General features: G+C 45.8%; 1 protein-coding gene across 4 annotated transcripts; it reads left to right on the top strand.

The window, feature by feature from the left end:
- The first annotated feature begins 50 nt into the window (after positions 1-50).
- si:dkey-96f10.1 (6-phosphofructo-2-kinase/fructose-2,6-bisphosphatase) lies at positions 51-17,758 on the top strand. 4 transcript variants are annotated; one of them, XM_067239758.1, is made up of 16 exons: positions 51-162; positions 297-387; positions 4,231-4,356; positions 4,922-5,018; positions 6,536-6,602; positions 6,776-6,850; positions 7,864-7,920; positions 8,297-8,418; positions 8,725-8,932; positions 9,051-9,197; positions 9,280-9,384; positions 11,562-11,691; positions 11,885-11,947; positions 14,545-14,609; positions 17,051-17,131; positions 17,242-17,758. In XM_067239758.1, the coding sequence occupies exons 2-16, from the start codon at positions 306-308 to the stop codon at positions 17,299-17,301; spliced, it is 1,485 nt and encodes a 494-aa protein (XP_067095859.1). In that variant the 5' UTR covers positions 51-162; positions 297-305; the 3' UTR covers positions 17,302-17,758. The 4 variants fall into 4 exon arrangements, with proteins under 4 accessions (XP_067095859.1, XP_067095858.1, XP_067095857.1 ...); XM_067239757.1 differs by having other exon boundaries at positions 51-387; XM_067239756.1 differs by lacking the exons at positions 51-162; positions 297-387 and adding an exon at positions 2,671-2,854.
- The last annotated feature ends 413 nt before the right edge of the window (positions 17,759-18,171 follow it).

Here is an 18,171-nt window from a genome sequence, read left to right as displayed (position 1 = left end):
GGCGGGGCCGTCCGCACCATGTATCTTCCGGTTTATGAAACCCACATGAGGGGAGCTCACACATCGGTAGTAAAAGGGTAAACTGCGGATACGTCCTGTGCCCATTATGACATCTACATGGCCGGTGAATCTAGGGGCTGAATCCGGTGAACAACCAATGTGGTAGGCTTGGAGGACAGGATTCATTCTGCTCTGTAGACGACAACAGCCCGCACCGTCCGCGAGCCGATCACACAAACAAAAACACGCGCACACTCACTCACCATTGAGCACCACCTGCGTTCTGCCCAGAATAGATTCGGAATATGAACTGGGCGGAGATTACGCAAGACATGACTGAGGAGACGGGGGGCGCGCCTAGGATACCCCGCTTCCAGCGACCCCACGGTGAGTCACACACACACACACACACACACACACACACACACACACACACACACACACACACACACTGTCAAGACGATACTGGTTGAGCAACTAACTGCTAAAGCTCAACGTGTCGGGATTGTCAAGCAGTCCACTCAACACCGGCCTAGGTGTATTACATGGACTTCGCTTGAATTGAATGTGTAGTGTAGCCTGGTTTGTGAGTGGGCATCATATTCTGCTGTTGATGATATCTGATTATCGCTTATCGTTGTCCATAAGAACTGCAGAATCGGAATAAAAACACAGTCTCTCAATAAAGGCTTTCATCTCTGCCGTCTTCTCGCTCTCTCTGTCTCCATCTCTACTGTCTTTCCTATGTCTCTCTCCCTCTGTCTCTCTCCCTCTGTCTCGCTCTCTCTCTCTGTCTCCCTCTCTCTGTCTCTACTGCCTTCCCTCTCCCTTCCTCCCACCCTGGTCTTCGTTAGCAGTGTGCTGCATGGTACGAGAGCAGAGGGAGGCTTGTGAACAGGACATGGCAACGTACACCCAGAGCTGCAACACCACACAGTGCAATGACATTACCACACAAGGGGGAGAGGAGGTAGAAAGGGAGTGGATGTAGAGAGTGAGAGATAAGGTAGAGAAAGAACCAAATCAAAGCAAAGTTACATTTTATGCTTTATTCCTCACTTCGGTTCCTAACTTTATTACAAAGGGTATTACGATCCCTTGGTGGTATTTTTACGTAGATAAAATTACAAATTTGCAAGAGGTTTATTCCGCACTGTCGCTTGATATCCCCCAGTTGAGCCTTTCACATGGCTATAGGCTGATGGGCTGACTTTACAACTCAAATATAAAGCCAAAACTTTTCTGGCCTACTGTCTCTATTAAATGATCGCCTGACAAAACGAAACAAAAATGGCAGAGTGGGGCACAAAAAAGGCTAAATTGCTTGTTGAGGATTGGAGTTGCTGTCTCCACAGACAATCTTCTGGCAACTCCAGCTTTGACTTTCTAAGATGTCAGAAAACAAGTGAGTCTTGATGAACGTAGGAGTTAGCTAGCTTAGTGTTTCTGATAGTACATTGCTTCTCAACCCTGGTCCTCATGGACCCCCTGTCCTGCATGTTTTAGATAATTCCCTGCTCCAACACTCCTGATTCAAATGAATAGGTCGTTATCCAGCTATGCCGAAGCCTAGTAAGACCATTTATTTGAATCAGGGCTGAGAACCACTGCTATAGTAGGTTAGATAGCTAGCTGCAGAGCTGTATCAGCAGTGTTCACGTTAATTTGGTATTTGATAGCAGCACGGTCAGACACTACGCACAAATGGGGCGACCCACAAGTAAACTTAACAATTTTCCCAGAAATTGTAGGTTAGGCTACCCCCTCCCTTGTATTTATTTCCATCTCATAATTTGATATCAACTTTGGATGCTTTTCATTATATAGTGTATAGTAGCCTACAGGATAAGATAATAGGCCTACAAATTTGTTGAATAAATACAGAAAGTGTGACATTTTTTACAGAAATATCAATGGATATTCTCCTGTGTCTATTTGCACATCAGAATCAGAGCTAGCTAAAATAACATTCGTATATTTTTTTCTCTCCAAATTTCTTTCAAATCGGAATCAAGATTCGATGAACCCGATTCGATAACCAGAATCGGAATCAATCAAATTGAAACAATACCCAACCCTACTTCCATTTCACGTTGGCGTCCAGCAGTAGTGTGGCTGCAGGAGACTAGCTTTTAGTGGTGTTGCTCTACTGTCCTGGTGTAGCTCTACTGTCCTGGTGTATCTTTGCTGTCCTGGTGTAGCTCTACTGTCCTGGTGTAGCTTTGCTGTCCTTGTGTAGCTCTACTGTCATGGTGTAGCTCTACTCTATTGTTGAGCTGTTTACTGTGAACAGGTCAACAGTTCCTCACAGTCTTAACACCAGAGAAATAAACCCTCAGAGAAGACCTGGAAAACCTTAAGACTAGAATACAATCAATACAATAATATCTAAACTAGAAACTCTATTTACCAGAAACTCTTTACTAGAAAAGCTATACTACAAACTCTATACAAAGAGGCACCAGGTTTAGTAGGTGAACATCCATAGCCCCCCTTCCTGTGGACTTTATAGGCTGAAATGTATTAATGACAGATGGCTTATCCAATCAGGAGCTTGTGATTTCAATAAAGCCCTCCCTTGATCTGTGTGTGTTGATAAAGCCACTGTCACTCCTTCACTTTCTCTCACTTTCACACATTCACACACGCTTGTTCTCTCTCTCCCACACACACACACACACATCTATCATTCTCGATATCTCTCTGCACCTCTTCTCTCAGTCACACACACTTATACACTCACCCAGTTATTGGGAAAACATGTCTCAGATATCAAGGCAGAACCAGACTAAACTGACCCAGAACCCTCTAGAGAAGATCTGGGTGAACAGTAAGCTGACCCGACGCAGGGGCTGTGAGTACGCACACACACACACCAACCACTCTCACACACATGCACACACACACAAGCTACTCTCACACACATGCACACACACACAAAAGCTACTCACACACACACACACACACACACCAACCACTCTCACACACATGCATGTGTTATTTGGAATTTGAAGAAGGTGTGATGCATGTTGGATGAAGGTGCGTGTATTCAGTGTGTGTGTATATAATTGTGTGTATTTAATGTGGTGTGTGTGTCATCTAGTATGTAATGTGGGGTGTGTAATGTGGGGTGTGTGTGTAATGTGTAATCCACGTGGACCTACTGCAAGACCTGAGGGCCATTCACCCCTAGGGCAAAGTCTGTGTGTGCGTGTGTGTCATGTGTGTGCATCAGAATCAGAATCAGAAAGGGATTTATTCGCCATGAAAGTTTGCACAGACAAGGAATTTGCTTTGGCAGGAAGGTGCATACAATAAACATATACCTAAAATTTAAATATGTGGACTAACTATACTAAGGGTGCATAAACTAGCAGTACTAAGTGGGATAAATATAAGTTGCCGTAAATTACAATATAAAAATACAAAAATACAAATATTACAAAAAATACAAATGTACAAGATACCATGTTGTGGTGCAGTGCAAAAGCAGAGTGTTTTAAGCAATAAGTCATTTGAGTCAGTGTGGTCCCTTGGCCTTGTTGAAGAGGCCAACAGCGGAAGGGAAGAAACTGTTTTTGTGGCGTGAGGTATTGGTCCTGATAGACCGCAGCCTTCTGCCGGAGGGGAGTGACTGAAACAATGCATGTTTGTGCTTGTGTGTGTGTCTGTGTGCAATGACATGTATTGTGTAAAAACTATCCCACTATGATATCGTCTTGTGAAGGAGTGAGCAGGGGGGTGAAGGAGTGAGCAGGGGGGTGAAGGAGACAGCAGGGGGGTGAAGGAGTGAGCAGGGGGGTGAAGGAGACAGCAGGGGGGTGAAGGAGACAGCAGGGGGGTGAAGGAGTCAGCAGGGGGGTGAAGGAGACAGCAGGGGGGTGAAGGAGACAGCAGGGGGGTGAAGGAGACAGCAGGGGGGTGAAGGAGACAGCAGGGGGGTGAAGGAGTGAGCAGGGGGGTGAAGGAGGGAGCAGGGCTGGGCTCTGGACTGGTGAAAGAGGTACATTAGCAGGTTGGCCCTATAGTAGATTGGCCCATTAGCAGGTTGGCCCTATAGTAGATTGGCCCTTTAGCAGGTTGGTCCTATAGCAGGTTGGGTCTGTAGAAGGTTGGTCAGTAGCAGGATGAGTCTGTAGCAGGATGGTCTGTAGCAGATTCCTGGTTTCAGGTCTTGGATGTGTGAAGAGGAGATCTGTGTTACACACTGTTATGTGTTTTGATCCTCAGCCTCAGTGCCCCAGTTCACCAACTCTCCTACCATGATTGTGATGGTGGGTCTGCCAGCCAGGGGGAAGACCTACATCTCCAAGAAGCTGACCAGATACCTCAACTGGATAGGAGTTCCCACCAGAGGTAGCTTGTAGCTAGGAGCTAGCTAACTAAACCAGGGCTGCCAACGTTTCAAAAAACATTGGAGTGAGATTTGGTGGGGCCAACCAAAATTTGGCTGCACACAAAGCAACCCCCCCCCCCCCCCCTTAAATGCAGGACTACTTGGTTGGCGTTGCCTTCTCAGCGTGAGAAATACAAGGTGTGGCGTGAGAGCGTGTGAACTTGAAATACGTGTGTCTCACGGCCAATGCGTGAGAGTTGGCAGCCCTGTTAAACACCAGAGGTGACTTGGAGCTAGAAGCTATCTAGCTAAACACCAGAGGTAGTTTGTAGCTAGGAGTTAGCTAGATAAACACAAGAGGTAGCTTGTAGCTAGGCGCTAGCTACATTAACACAAGAGGTAGCTTGTAGCTAGGAGCTGGTTAGATAAACACAAGAGGTAGGTTGGACCTAGGAGCTGGTTAGATAAACACAAGAGGTAGGTTGGACCTAGGAGCTAGCTAGCTCAACACCAGATGTAGGTTATGGTACAACCTCCCTGGATCGGAGTCCACACCAGCTTCTTGTGATGTCACTTCTGTAACAGTGTTCAACGTTGGCCAGTACCGCCGGGATGCCACACGCTCCTACAAGAACTACGAGTTCTTCAGACCCGACAACCAGGAGGCCATGAAGATACGCAAGTACGACCAACAGCGTGTTTATGGGGCATGAGCCAGTCGGACAGTTTTTTTACTTAACCCATGACATGCTGTTTTTGGAGGCTTTTATATAGGCCTTAGTGGTCCCCTAATACTGTATCTGAAGTCTCTTTCCCGAAATTCAGCCTTGGTGCAGAATTACAGCCACTACGAGCAGTAACACAATGAGCTTTCCTCAGGATGTGCCGTTTCTGTGTCTGTAGCTTTAAATGCTATGAGGAGGAGAGAGGCGGGGCAAGGTGGAGGGTGGGGGTGTGCTGGCCTGTGTAGAGACAACAAGCTCAAATTAGTACTCAATTTATTACTTTGTATATATATTCCAGGTGCAAGAAGATACAAGCTAAGCATGTTTAGTCTCATCTGATCACCCTGGTTTGCACAGGTGCACACTCATAGTAATTTCAATGGGGAAAGGCGGATATCGCGCGCCAGAACAGGATTATGGTGGTTATCCAAATAACAAAGAAGGGTACAACACTGATGTTACAGTGTGTGTATTCACACACATACTTGATGCTATCTACCTTTACATTAGCAACACTGGGCTGTTAGCTGTTAGCTGCAGAAATAATGTTACAGCCACATTCTAAGGGTAACAAGCTAGGTACCCATATACAGTAAAGCAACAAAATGATATAGCGTTAGTTGACTTACTTGTCCGAGGTTTGTAGCTGGACCAAGGAGAGTTGGTACTGATCCAGACTTTAATTTCAGACGGTAGGCAAGGCCAACTTTGTATTGGCCCAAGTTTAGGAAACAGTCGTCGCTGAAATGTTTGGCGCAGACATACAAAACTTTGGGAAGTTGTATCGCCACATTTCCAGAGAAAATTTAAATAAGCCACTGGTTCTTCAGAGGTTCGGATGAAGGACCTGTAAAAAGACTTTGGTTCATTTGTACATCCAAACACTGAGCAACTGTAATGCTTTGTTCGTTTGCAAGCCATGATGTCTCTCGAGGAAAAACCGATATCGCACTTGTACGGTCATAGTAGCTCAGTTTCTCATGGGCGTGCCAGATTCTCTGGGCGGGCAAATCAGAGAAAGGGGAGGTAACCTTCCCTATTAGGACGTCATAACAAGAACAAAACCGAGCGTTTGAGCTTTCATTTTCTCAAAGGCGGAGAAGAATACCCTGGGCTTGGTTTACACCTATCGACATTTCTAGCCACCGGGGGACCAAAGGCAGGCTAGGGGAACTCATATTAATGTTAAATAACCTCCTAAAGTGAAAATGTCATGTCATGAGACCTTTAAACATTTATATTCAATGTTTTACTGGAGTATGAACCAGTTAGGCTGGTCTATTCTCACTCATCCCTTGTCTCTCCGTCCCCTCCCCATCTCTGTCTCTCCCTCCCCTCCCCATCTCTGTCTCTCCCCTCCCCATCTCTGTCTCTCCCTCCCCTCCCCATCTATGTCTCTCCCTACTCCTCTGCATCCCATATCCTCTCCTTCCCCCTCCTCCCTGCTCTTCCTCCCTGCTTCCCCCTCCCCCAGGGCCTGTGCCATCAGTGCCTTGAAGGACGTGTGTTCCTACTTCACCCTGAAGCAGGGCCAGGTGGCGGTGAGTCTAGCCTAGCCCTGGGGTGACCCCTTGACCTTTAGCATAATTTTCAGGGTGTCCCCTTGACCTTTAGCATATTTGACAGGGTAACCCCTTGACCTTTAGCATCACCGTCAGGGTGACCCCTTGACCTTTAGCATCACTGTGGCTCCTCCCTCATCCTCCCTTCCCAGGTGTTTGATGCCACCAACACCACCACAGAACGCAGAGACGTCATCCTCGGCTTCGCCAAGGACAACGGATACAAGGTGTGTGTGGCTAACCCAGGCTGTGTGTGTGTGTGTGTTGCTAACCCAGACTGTGTGTGTGTGTTGCTAACCCAGGCTGTGTGTGTGTGTTGTTAACCCAGGCTGTGTGTGTGTGTGTTGCTAACCCAGACTGTGTGTGTGTGTTGCTAACCCAGGCTTTGTGTGTGTGTTGCTAACCCAGGCTGTGTGTGTTGCTAACCCAGGCTGTGTGTGTGTGTTGCTAACCTAGACTGTGTGTGTGTGTTGCTAACCCAGGCTTTGTGTGTTGCTAACCCAGGCTGTGTGTGTTGCTAACCCAGGCTGTGTGTGTGTGTTGCTAACCCAGACTGTGTGTGTGTGTTGCTAACCCAGGCTGTGTGTGTTGCTAACCCAGGCTGTGTGTGTTGCTAACCCAGGCTGTGTGTGTGTGTTGCTAACCTAGACTGTGTGTGTGTGTTGCTAACCCAGGCTGTGTGTGTTGCTAACCCAGGCTGTGTGTGTGTGTTGCTAACCCAGGCTGTGTGTGTGTGTTTTGCTAACCCAGGATGTGTGTGTGTGTGTGTTGCTAACCCAGACTGTGTGTGTGTGTTGCTAACCCAGGCTGTGTGTGTGTGTGTGTGTTGCTAACCCAGGCTGTGTGTGTGTTGCTAACCCAGACTGTGTGTGTGTTGCTAACCCAGGCTGTGTGTGTTGCTAACCCAGACTGTGTGTGTGTGTTGCTAACCCAGGCTGTGTGTGTGTGTTGCTAACCCAGGCTGTGTGTGTGTGTTGCTAACCCAGGCTGTGTGTGTGTGTTGCTAACCCATGCTGTGTGTGTGTGTTGCTAACCCAGGCTGTGTGTGTTGCTAACCCAGGCTGTGTGTGTGTGTTGCTAACCCAGGCTGTGTGTGTGTGTGTTGCTAAACCATGCTGTGTGTGTTGCTAACCCAGGCTGTGTGTGTGTGTTGCTAACCCAGGCTGTGTGTGTGTGTTGCTAACCCAGGCTGTGTGTGTGTGTGTGTTGCTAACCCATGCTGTGTGTTTTGCCTTTCCAGGTATTCTTTGTGGAGTCTCTGTGTGACGATCCAGAGATCATAGCTGAGAATATCAAAGTGAGTATTCCTATGTTAGTGCTGTGAGTGTTGCTATGTTAGCATTGCGAGTGTTGTTATGGTAGCTCAGTGAATGTTGCTATGGTAATGCTTGGAGTATTACTATGGATGCTCTGTGAGTGTTGCTATGGTAGCGCTGTAAGTGTTGCTATGATAGTGCTCGGTGCTGCTTTGCCATGTGTCAGAAGTGTTTCTATGGTAGTGCTGTGATTGTGAGAGGACAGGTGTGTTTTCATATCTATATGACAGGTAACTAGGTACCTAGCAGTTATATGATAGGTAACTAAGTTAGGGTTATATAAAAGGTAACTAGGTTGGGTTTATATGAGAGGTAACTAGGTTAGGGTTATCTAAGGTAACTAGGTTGCTGTTACAGGAAGTGAAGCTGAGCAGCCCAGACTATGTGGGCTGTGACCAGGAAGAGGCGGTGGCCGACTTCCTGAAGAGGATCGAGTGTTACAAGGTCACCTACGTGCCTCTGGACGACAACAAGGACAGGTGACAGTAGAGCTTTCACACACACACGCTCTCTCACACACATACAGGCACACATACATGCTCACATGTGTGTGTGTGTGTGTAGGAACCTGTCCTACATCAAGATATTTAACGTGGGCAGTAGGTACCTGGTGAACCGTGTGTGTTTGTGTGTGTAGGAACCTGTCCTACATCAAGATATTTAACGTGGGAAGTAGGTACTTGGTGAACCGTGTGTGTTTGTGTGTGTAGGAACCTGTCCTACATCAAGATATTTAACGTGGGCAGTAGGTACCTGGTGAACCGTGTGTGTTTGTGTGTGTGTAGGAACCTGTCCTACATCAAGATATTTAACGTGGGCAGTAGGTACCTGGTGAACCGTGTGCAGGACCACATCCAGAGTCGCATCGTCTACTACCTCATGAATATTCATGTCACGCCGCGCTCCATCTACCTGTGTCGCCATGGCGAGAGCGAGCTTAACCTGGTGGGGCGCATCGGGGGCGACTCAGGGCTGTCGCCACGTGGGAGCAAGGTGCGTGTGTGTGTGGATGTGTGTGTCCCAGTTTGCCAGTGCGTTGGGAAGCTACATGCATGGATATTGTATCCAGGTCCTGAAGGTATGCGTGTGCATGTGTGTGTTTGTGTCCCAGTTTGCCAGTGCGTTGGGCAGCTACATGCATGGCCAGTGTATCAGGGACCTGAAGGTGTGGACCAGCCACATGCGCAGGACCATCCAGACAGCAGAGGGGCTGGGAGTTGGGTACGAGCAGTGGAAGGCCCTCAACGAGATAGATGCTGTGAGTACAACCATATCTGTTGGACTGGGAGTGTGTGTATTCTGATAGTGTGTGTTCTGACAGTGTGTGTGTTGTTCCCCAGGGTGTGTGTGAGGAGATGACATACAAAGAGATCCAGCAGCACTACCCTGAGGAGTTCGCTCTGAGGGACCAAAACAAGTACCGCTACCGCTACCCTAAAGGAGAGGTAGGGCATGGTTAGGGTATGTGGTTAGGGTTAGGGTATGTGGTTAGGGTATGAATCAGAATTCGGTTTATTTGCCATGTATGTTATACATACACGGAATTTACTGTGGCAGGGAGGTGCAAAACACTAAACATATACGAATCTTAAATTAAGTAAAAGTACAAAAGTTTAACTATTTCTAAGAACTAAACAATCTAAGAATGGAGTCAGGTGTCAGGTGGCAGAGCGGTGAGGGAATCGGGCTATCGGACTGACGTTGTGTCCTTGGGCAAGGCACTTCACCCTACTTGCCTCGGGGGAATGTCCCTGTACTTACTGTAAGTCGCTCTGGATAAGAGCGTCTGCTAAATGACTAAATGTAATGTAAATGTAAGAATAAAACAATTTAAATATAAAATAAAATATATATAAAAATAAGAATGAGCAGCATGAGTGCAATCAGATACTGAGATAAGGTGGCTTATGCATAGTGTAATTGCCATTAGATGGACTTATAATAGTTAATAAATGATTGAATGTGGTTAGGGCATGTGTGCTTGTGGGGGTTCCATGACTTTACTTACAGTCACGCCCACAGTTATGGTTTAGTCGGGCTACGGTTACTTAACCCTAACCTACTAGTTACCTAACCCTAACCCTGCTTTCATTCAAAATTCCCCCAAAACAATTACTAATATTTCTGCTGTCACAACCGATCACAAAGACCTGAGCTCATCAACTCACATTGTAAACACCCTGCCACTGGTAAAATTATATACATTTGTTTGGTAATGTTTAAGTTGACTCACACATTGCTAAAATATTTTGCATTGTGGCTAGCTCTATTTTAGCTTTGGACTACAGCTGACTCTGTGATCACTAAGACATCAGGGAATACAGGGGAATACAGGGTTCTTATTTCAAATACACATAATAATACCAGGAATGTCTGTGTGTTCATGTGTTTGTGACTCAATAATCTCAAGAACCGGGCATCATGTGAAGTTGTAATTTGGAAGGTGTCCTGCTCAGGGCGTGCCGTGCTGTTTGGATGAGCGGTTTGTGTAAATAGGCCCATCAAAATAGAAACGCTTCACTGCCACTTTGAATGGGTTCTCTCCTGTTGCAATATTTTCTGACCAGTAGGTGCTGCTCTTGGTCTCAGTTTCGTTTCCCCCCACATCCCCACTCTAGAATCAGAATCAGAATGGGATTTATTCGCCATGAAAGTTTGCACAGACAAGGAATTTGCTTTGGCAGGAAGGTGCATACAATAAACATATACCTAAAATTTTAATATGTGAACTATCTATACTACATTTACATTTATTCATTTAGCAGACGCTTTTATCCAAAGCGACTTCCAAGAGAGAGCTTTACAAAATGCATAGGTCACTGATCATAACAACAAGATAGCCAAAAAAACATCGCGAGTAGCCAAAATATGAAGCACACATTGTGAACAACCAAAGTAAGTGCCAAAGGGAAGAACCATAAGAGCATGTAGTTAAACAAGTTACAATTAAACAACATGAACAGCTATAAGTGCAAGTGTACCTGTGGAAAAAAGCAAGCAACAGTAATAAAACAATATATCACAGCGAGAACAAAAATTTAAATCAGTTACCACTAACCACAAGAGCAACAAGTCTCTAAGCAAGAGTCATTGTGATCCTTGAGGAAACTAACATCGGGTCAAGCGAACCGTTCCTAAGTACCGTTGTACTCCCGGAACAAGTGCGTCTTGAGCCTTTTCTTGAAGGTGGAGAGACAGTCAGTGTCTCTGATGGAGGTGGGGAGTTGTTTCCACCACTGGGGGGCCAGACAGGAGAAGAGCTTGTGTTGGGACCGGGCGGTCTTGAGCGGTGGGACCACCAGGCGGTTGTCTGAAGAAGACCTTAGGTGACGGGTGGGGGTGTAAGGCTGCAGGAGAGACTTGATGTAGACGGGTGCAGTCCCGTTCACTGCTCGGAAGGTCAGTACCAGGGTCTTGAATCTGATACGAATCGAACTGGCAACCTTCGGATTACTAGCCCGACTCCCTCACCGCTCAGCCAACTGACTCAGTAGTCTCTGTATGTACGTAACAAATCAAATATAAATATGTAAATTATTTTGCATGGTGTGTGTGTATATATGGTGTGCGTGTATATATGGTGTGCGCGTATATATGGTGTGCGTGTGTGTGTTTGTGTCAGTCCTACGAGGACCTGGTCCAGCGTCTGGAGCCGGTCATCATGGAGCTGGAGCGTCAGGAGAATGTGCTTGTCGTCTGTCACCAGGCCGTCATGCGCTGCCTGCTCGCCTACTTCCTGGACAAGACAGCAGGTAAAACTAATGCCCCAGGTGTGGACAGCCAGGCCAGTGGGGGTGAACCCTAACCCAGAGCACCTTCAACACCCGTGTATATCCCACTGGATAAAAGTGTCTTCCAAATTAACACTATTAATACAGTATTATTCCATGATTATAGATGGCATTTCAGATGGCCACTAACTACCTTGCCCTTCTTCCTGTACAGATGAGTTGCCCTACCTCAAGTGCCCCCTGCACACGGTGCTGAAGCTCACACCAGTGGCCTACGGTCAGTCTCCTCTCCTCTCTTCTTTCCTCTCCTCCTCTCCTCTCTTATTTCCTCCTCCTCTCCTCTGAGGGAGAAGAGAGGTCCTCCTCCCCTCTTTCTCTCCTCCCCCTTCCCTCCATCTCTCCTCCCCTCTTTCTCTCCTCTCCTCCCATCCCCTCACCTTCTCTCCTCCCCTCCTCTCCCTTTCTCTCCTCCCCCTTCTCCTCCTCTCCCTTTCTCTCCTCCCCTCCCCCTCACCTTCTCTCCTCACCTCCATCTCTTTGCTCTTCATCTCTCTCCTCATAGCAAATTACATTTACATTACATTTATTCATTTAGCAGACGCTTTTATCCAAAGCGACTTCCAAGAGAGAGCTTTACAAAAGAGCATAGGTCACTGATCATAACAACGAGATAGTCCCAAACATTTCGAGCAGCCAAAACATGAAGCATACATTGTGGAAAACCAAATAAGTGCCAAAGGGAAGAACCATAAGAGAATGCAGTTAAACAAGTTACAATTGAACAACATGAAACTCCCCACAAGAGTGCAATAGTGTACCTGTAGAAATCATCAACAGTAAAATATTTCACAGCGAGTACAATAATTTGAAACCTTTACAACTAACCAACAAGAGCAACAAGTCTCTCAATATGAGTCATTGTGATCCTGGAGGAAACTAACATCAGGTCCAGCCAAGCATTCCTAAGATGTTGGTTTCCAGGGGCCTCAAGTATAAACTCTGCGTACGCACGAAAAGCTTGCGCATCCTGGTTTTCACGCACACAGTGTGATGTATAAAAATGTACTTGACATGAGAATGTGCGGGCCGTCACAAAAACTTTTGAGCAGACGTGAGAATGTGTGGGCCGTCCGCAAAGTCTTGTCTGGCTCTGTAACGTGGCAAATTCTAACTGAAATGTGCCGAAACTCTAGCCTGGTCTTAACCAGACCCTCGTACATTTCATTTGTACAGAGGGTCTGGGATCGCTACATTGACAAGCGTTAACTTCCTTGAAGGCGGGTACTCTGTTGAAGTTTCAAACTATTGAATCTGCCCAGAGCCACTCGGATCTGCCATAACCAATCGCTAGCGTTCGCCTTAGCCAACTCCTTCACCACTATTGTAACGTAGCTAGCTGCCGTAGCTGGAAAATCAACCTTTTCCCGAACCCCGTGGGGAGGAGGGCCATAACATCATGACCACCAAAGAAACTCAACAAGGATTGTTCTCTGGCTTTAACTTATGGATATTTGGCAGCGTTGCCACAACCGCAGAATACATTTACATTTAGTAATTTAGCAGATGCTCTTATCCAGAGCGACTTACAGTAAGTACAGGGACATTCCCCCCGAAGCAAGTAGGGTGAATTGCCTTGCCCAAAGACACAACTTCATTTGGCATGGCTGAGAATCGAACTGGCAACCTTCAGATTACTAGCCCGACTCCCTAACCGCTCAGCCACCTTACTCCCAGCTTCGCTCGCGTTATTCTCCGCCACCATTACTGAACTACAACTCAAACTAGCGCACGACATCAATGTCATTGTTCTCAGCCACTCCCTCTGTTCGCTGATTGGACCTACAAAAAATGTGTTTCTGAAAACCGACTGATGCACTGAAATCCCAGACCTAGTACAGAAGCAAAATCCAAATTGAGCGGAAGTAAGTAGGAGGGCAGAGCCAGGCTACCGAAACTCACCAAACATTACAAAATCAAGTTTCCACTGCAGTTACTGTCATACGTCTATGACGTTGACTATTCAAAAAACATAATTACCTCCGCTAATAAAAGTTTGATCATTGATGTGGATGATTCACATCAAAATGCCAAAACCCGAACGGGAAATGCTATTAACTGTTTAATCCGCCACCACTTAATAACTTCTGTTAAACTTGAGGGTGTCAAACGAACAACAAAATCACTCAGGAAATGCATGTCACCCTCTGTATATGGTGAATATTGCATGCTCAAGAATTACCACAGATGAAATACTCGCTGTGCAACTACAAGATTGGCATGGGAAAATGCAATTGTCTCTGTGAGACCATTTCTTCTTAATTTATGCCAGGTCCGGTTCTCCGAACCCACAGCATTTACGGCCCTAGTGACAGTGTTCCACTCCGCTGACATTCTTTTGTTGGTAATACCTCTGGTGACAGGCCGCCAAACAGGACACATTTCCTCGCCTCCACCTCTGTTATTAGGACCTTGATCTCACAGTCTGTGAATTTTTTTATTTTTAGCGTGTTTAGCCATTTTAATTCAGACAAAGAAATGACCTCAGAGCCGCATTTATAGGCCATCTGCTTCATTTCTGGAAGGAGGCAAGGCGGGGTCAGTGGCTCGTTCACGTGCGGTCAATCTCAAGTTGATTGCGATTTATAAAGGAAAGTTGCGCAGGACCTGGCGTACGACCGGTTTTATGCATGTGAATATTTCTGTGCGTAGGTACTTTTAAGTTTTGGCTGTACGCCATCTTCTGGTATGAAAGCTGCGCAATCTTTTATACATGACTCCCCAGGTATATGCAAATGACTAATAAGTTTACAGATTTATCAACTAAGAACATTCTCCCACCTTGATCCTCTCTATCCTCTCCTCTCTCTCCTTCAGGTTGTAAGGTGGAATCTCTCTTCCTCAACATTGAAGCTGTCAACACACACAGAGATAGGCCGGTGGTGAGTCATCATGAACAAACTCACGTGCATACACACACACACACACTAACTCACCGTGACAACTAGTGTTGTTTTCGTCAACAAAAATTATGACTAAATATCGTTGTCATTGAACCTTTATCACATTTTTACATTTACATTTAGTCATTTAGCAGACGCTCTTATCCAGAGCGACTTACAGTAAGTACAGGGACATTCCCCACATGAAGAAAACGAGACGCGTAAATGCTGGTCATGTGACGATGACTATAATTAAATGTATAATGCAATATTGACCGAGACGAAATGTGGTTTACAAAATAAAAACAAGACGAAATGTTATACGTTATTTAGTCTCGTTTAGTCGCGTTATTATTATTAGCCAACTCATGAGGCTGTGGTTAATGTGTCTCATTTTAATGTTAGCTTTAAGGCCGAAATATGCTTCTGCGTCTCCGTTTACGGATGGGCGGGCGCACTGATACGGACGGATAGACTTCTTTTATGGTTCTCCGTAGGCTGTGGGTGCTGAAAACAATTCTCCGCCAGAAGAGTAGGTGGCGCAAATTTTTTTGTAAGTCGTCGTCCAGTGTTTATTTAACTAGGTTATCGAGAAGTCGGAGCAAATTTACAAATTAGCCGTTTCATCAATAAAATATGCACATTTTCAGCAACTACACTGCCCATTTCTCGTCACATTTTAATTCAGATGCTGATTTACATGTACTGTTTAGCTGAAATATGAATTGTAAAAACTTACAGCAATGGCGGTCAAAGGATTCTGTTCGTCCTGTTTATCACGGCAACCCCGCCCCTGACACCCCCGCCCCTGGTTCTTAATACTGACCAATCACAGCCAAGGGGGTCTCCGTAGCTCTCCGTCGCTCTCCGAAATTACGACGGATAGTTAGAAAATTCAGGAGGTGCACGTCGAGCTCTCCGGGGCTCTCCGAGGGCTGACGGAGAGCCCGTAGAGGGCGTTCCACGGAGACGAGGGCGTTCCCATGTGTCCGTTTTTCGAAAAACGCAGAAGCATATATCGGCCTTTAGACGTTAGTTTTAAACGTTAGCCACTGGAGCTGAAACCGACGGAGACAAACGTGTGTGACTAGCGTGTGTGTGTGTATTTGTTTGTGAGAGAGTGTAAAGTGGGTTCTTAGTTCCTACCTAACTGACTGCATGTGTAATAAGCATCCCTTGTTGGCCAAATACTGTAGCTAGTTTTGTCATTCACATAGTAATCACACTGAACTGAATTTGGCATCAACATTACTTTGAATACCTTATTATAGACCAATACATACATTTAAACAAATGGTTTTGGCATTAACATGCCTCCCGAGATTACTGCTTAGACTACTTCTGTTTTGATTAAAAAGAGACTAAAATACAATTTTCATTGACTTAAACTAGATGAAAATAAAATAATAAAACTATAAAAACTAAAATGACATCTTGACACAAAGACTAGACTAAAACTACAATTAAAACAGGCCGCCAAAAACATTAGTGACAACCATTAAGCGTCATTTTAGCGGAAAAGCAGACCCCAGTAAAAAATGTCTGCAGTTAAAATTAACAAACTTAATTCATTTTGTAATAAATTATGCTAAGATAATGACGTACTAACAAATCGTTGGCATAGCAACTAAATCCTTACTGCAAGGCATAGCCAGGGGGAGAGGTGGCTAACTTTTGTACCTAAAATTGTCAGTCTTACTATTTATGCAACAGACAGGCTTAGACAATTCTAACCTGACAGTTTAAGACAGTCTAAGGCTAAGACTAGTCTAACCTGACAGTTTATGACAATCTAAGGCTAAGACTAGTCTTACGGTTAGGGTCTTAAACTAAGTTTATGCAACTGGCCCCAGAAGCGCATTTGCTAAAGTCAACTTAAAAATAAAGCAAAAACCATAAATGAAATGCGTCCTCAGTCGAGGGGATAATCTGGAGGTTAGTCGCCAGCCTTTCCACCGGTTACATCTGTGTAAATCCAGCAGAGCAAGGTTACATCTGCGTAAATCCAGCAGAGCAAGGTTACATCTGTGTAAATCCAGAGGAGCAAGGTTACATCTGTGTAAATCCAGAGGAGCAAGGTTACATCTGTGTAAATACAGCAGAGGGTTACAAGATTGTACCAGTCCTGTCAGTCTGGTTCTCACCTGCTCCTGTAGAACCCTGTCATCCCTCCCTGCAGCTGCCGTGTACAACGGTTCCTAGTGCTGCTGAAGCCTTCTAGCCTGGCTACTGGCTCCAGGGTTGTCACAACACACATACATACAGTCATACACACACTCATACACACTCACACAATGTCCAATCACTGATCAAGTCCAGGTGAGTCTGAAGCAGCTGGCTCAGAGAGATGAGGGTGTGGCCTGGGCCCAGTCCTGATTCTGAACAATCAGAGCACACCCTATAGGTGGATAATACTTAAGCCCCGCCCCTCTGGTCCCCAGGAGAGCCTAGACTGTGATGACCCAATGTCAAGTCCCGCCCCCAACAAAACACTGCAAGACTTTACCATACTCAGCCTGCAGGTACACACACTTTCAGACACACACACTCAAACACACAGTCTCTGACACAACTCACACACTCCACACACTCTCAGATACTCTCTCTCTCAGAGCCCCCTTCTGTGTTCCAGAACGTAGACGTGGACCGAGAAGCAGAGGAGGCGCTGGTGACCGTCCCTGAACACGTGTAGAGGGGCAGAGCCGGGTGGGGGCGGAGCCAGGGAGGGGCCAGAGCCAGGGAGGATCCACCAACACTCGCGCCTCTGTCTGGTGTTGCTATAGAAACCAGTCCTGGTTGTGGGGTGAGATGGTGCTGTTATCTGGAGCACAGCTCAGAACCACCACACATCCTGGTCAACAGGACTCCATCCAGGAATCCTACCCTGACCTGTCTGTTGTCATAGCAACACTGCAACGGTCTGGCTGTTGTCATAGCAATACTTTGTCAAGCTGTTGTATTAGCAAGACTATATCTTACTGTTGCTACCCTGACCCTGAACTCTGACCCCAGTACTGACCCTGACCTGTCTGTTGTCATAGCAAAACTGTACGTCTGTCATAGCGATAGTATGTGTGGTTATTGTCATAGCAACATCATGTTGTACAGAAATATTATAACTGTCTTCATTACATGAACTCTAAATTGTATTAATGTGCAAGTTCCTTTCATGTCTAAACAACATCGGCCAAGACAGTACTCTACACTGCTCCTTAAGGTGCTGTTAATGTTATTACAATCAGACATGGGAAGTAACTTAGTACAATTACTTTGTTACTGTATTTTTCTGTTATCAGCACTTTCTTTGAAGCCAGGCTTGTTACTTTAGTGTTAATCTGTATTTGGTGGCATGATCAATACTGTTTCTTGTCATTGCGTGCCTTTTTAAATGTCCTGGCTATAACGCACTACAACTGTAAGCTAGTCCATGGAGCACTGGGAGCAAGGCAACAAGAAGAACTGCTCGTCAGCATTCGAAAGTTCCCTACTGTACTACCATTCCTCCAGAGCTTCTGGTATTGTACACTCTCGTACCCTTCTGTGACAACACGAACTAAGACAA

Source organism: Osmerus mordax, chromosome 7 (assembly GCF_038355195.1).
Source record: "Osmerus mordax isolate fOsmMor3 chromosome 7, fOsmMor3.pri, whole genome shotgun sequence".
Classification (NCBI taxonomy): Eukaryota; Metazoa; Chordata; class Actinopteri; order Osmeriformes; family Osmeridae; genus Osmerus; species Osmerus mordax.
The sequence above is the reverse complement of the archived record's forward strand: the minus strand, read 5'-3'. Positions and strand labels throughout refer to the sequence as shown.

Excerpts from the sequence above, each read along its gene's own strand:
- si:dkey-96f10.1 (XM_067239756.1), top strand. The coding sequence starts at position 2,761 with ATGTCTCAGATATCAAGGCAGAACCAGACTAAACTGACCCAGAACCCT. Across the intron at positions 9,198-9,279 it reads CCCTCAACGAGATAGATGCT|GGTGTGTGTGAGGAGATGAC; the intron begins GTGAGTACAACC and ends GTTGTTCCCCAG. Across the intron at positions 9,385-11,561 it reads ACCGCTACCCTAAAGGAGAG|TCCTACGAGGACCTGGTCCA; the intron begins GTAGGGCATGGT and ends TGTTTGTGTCAG.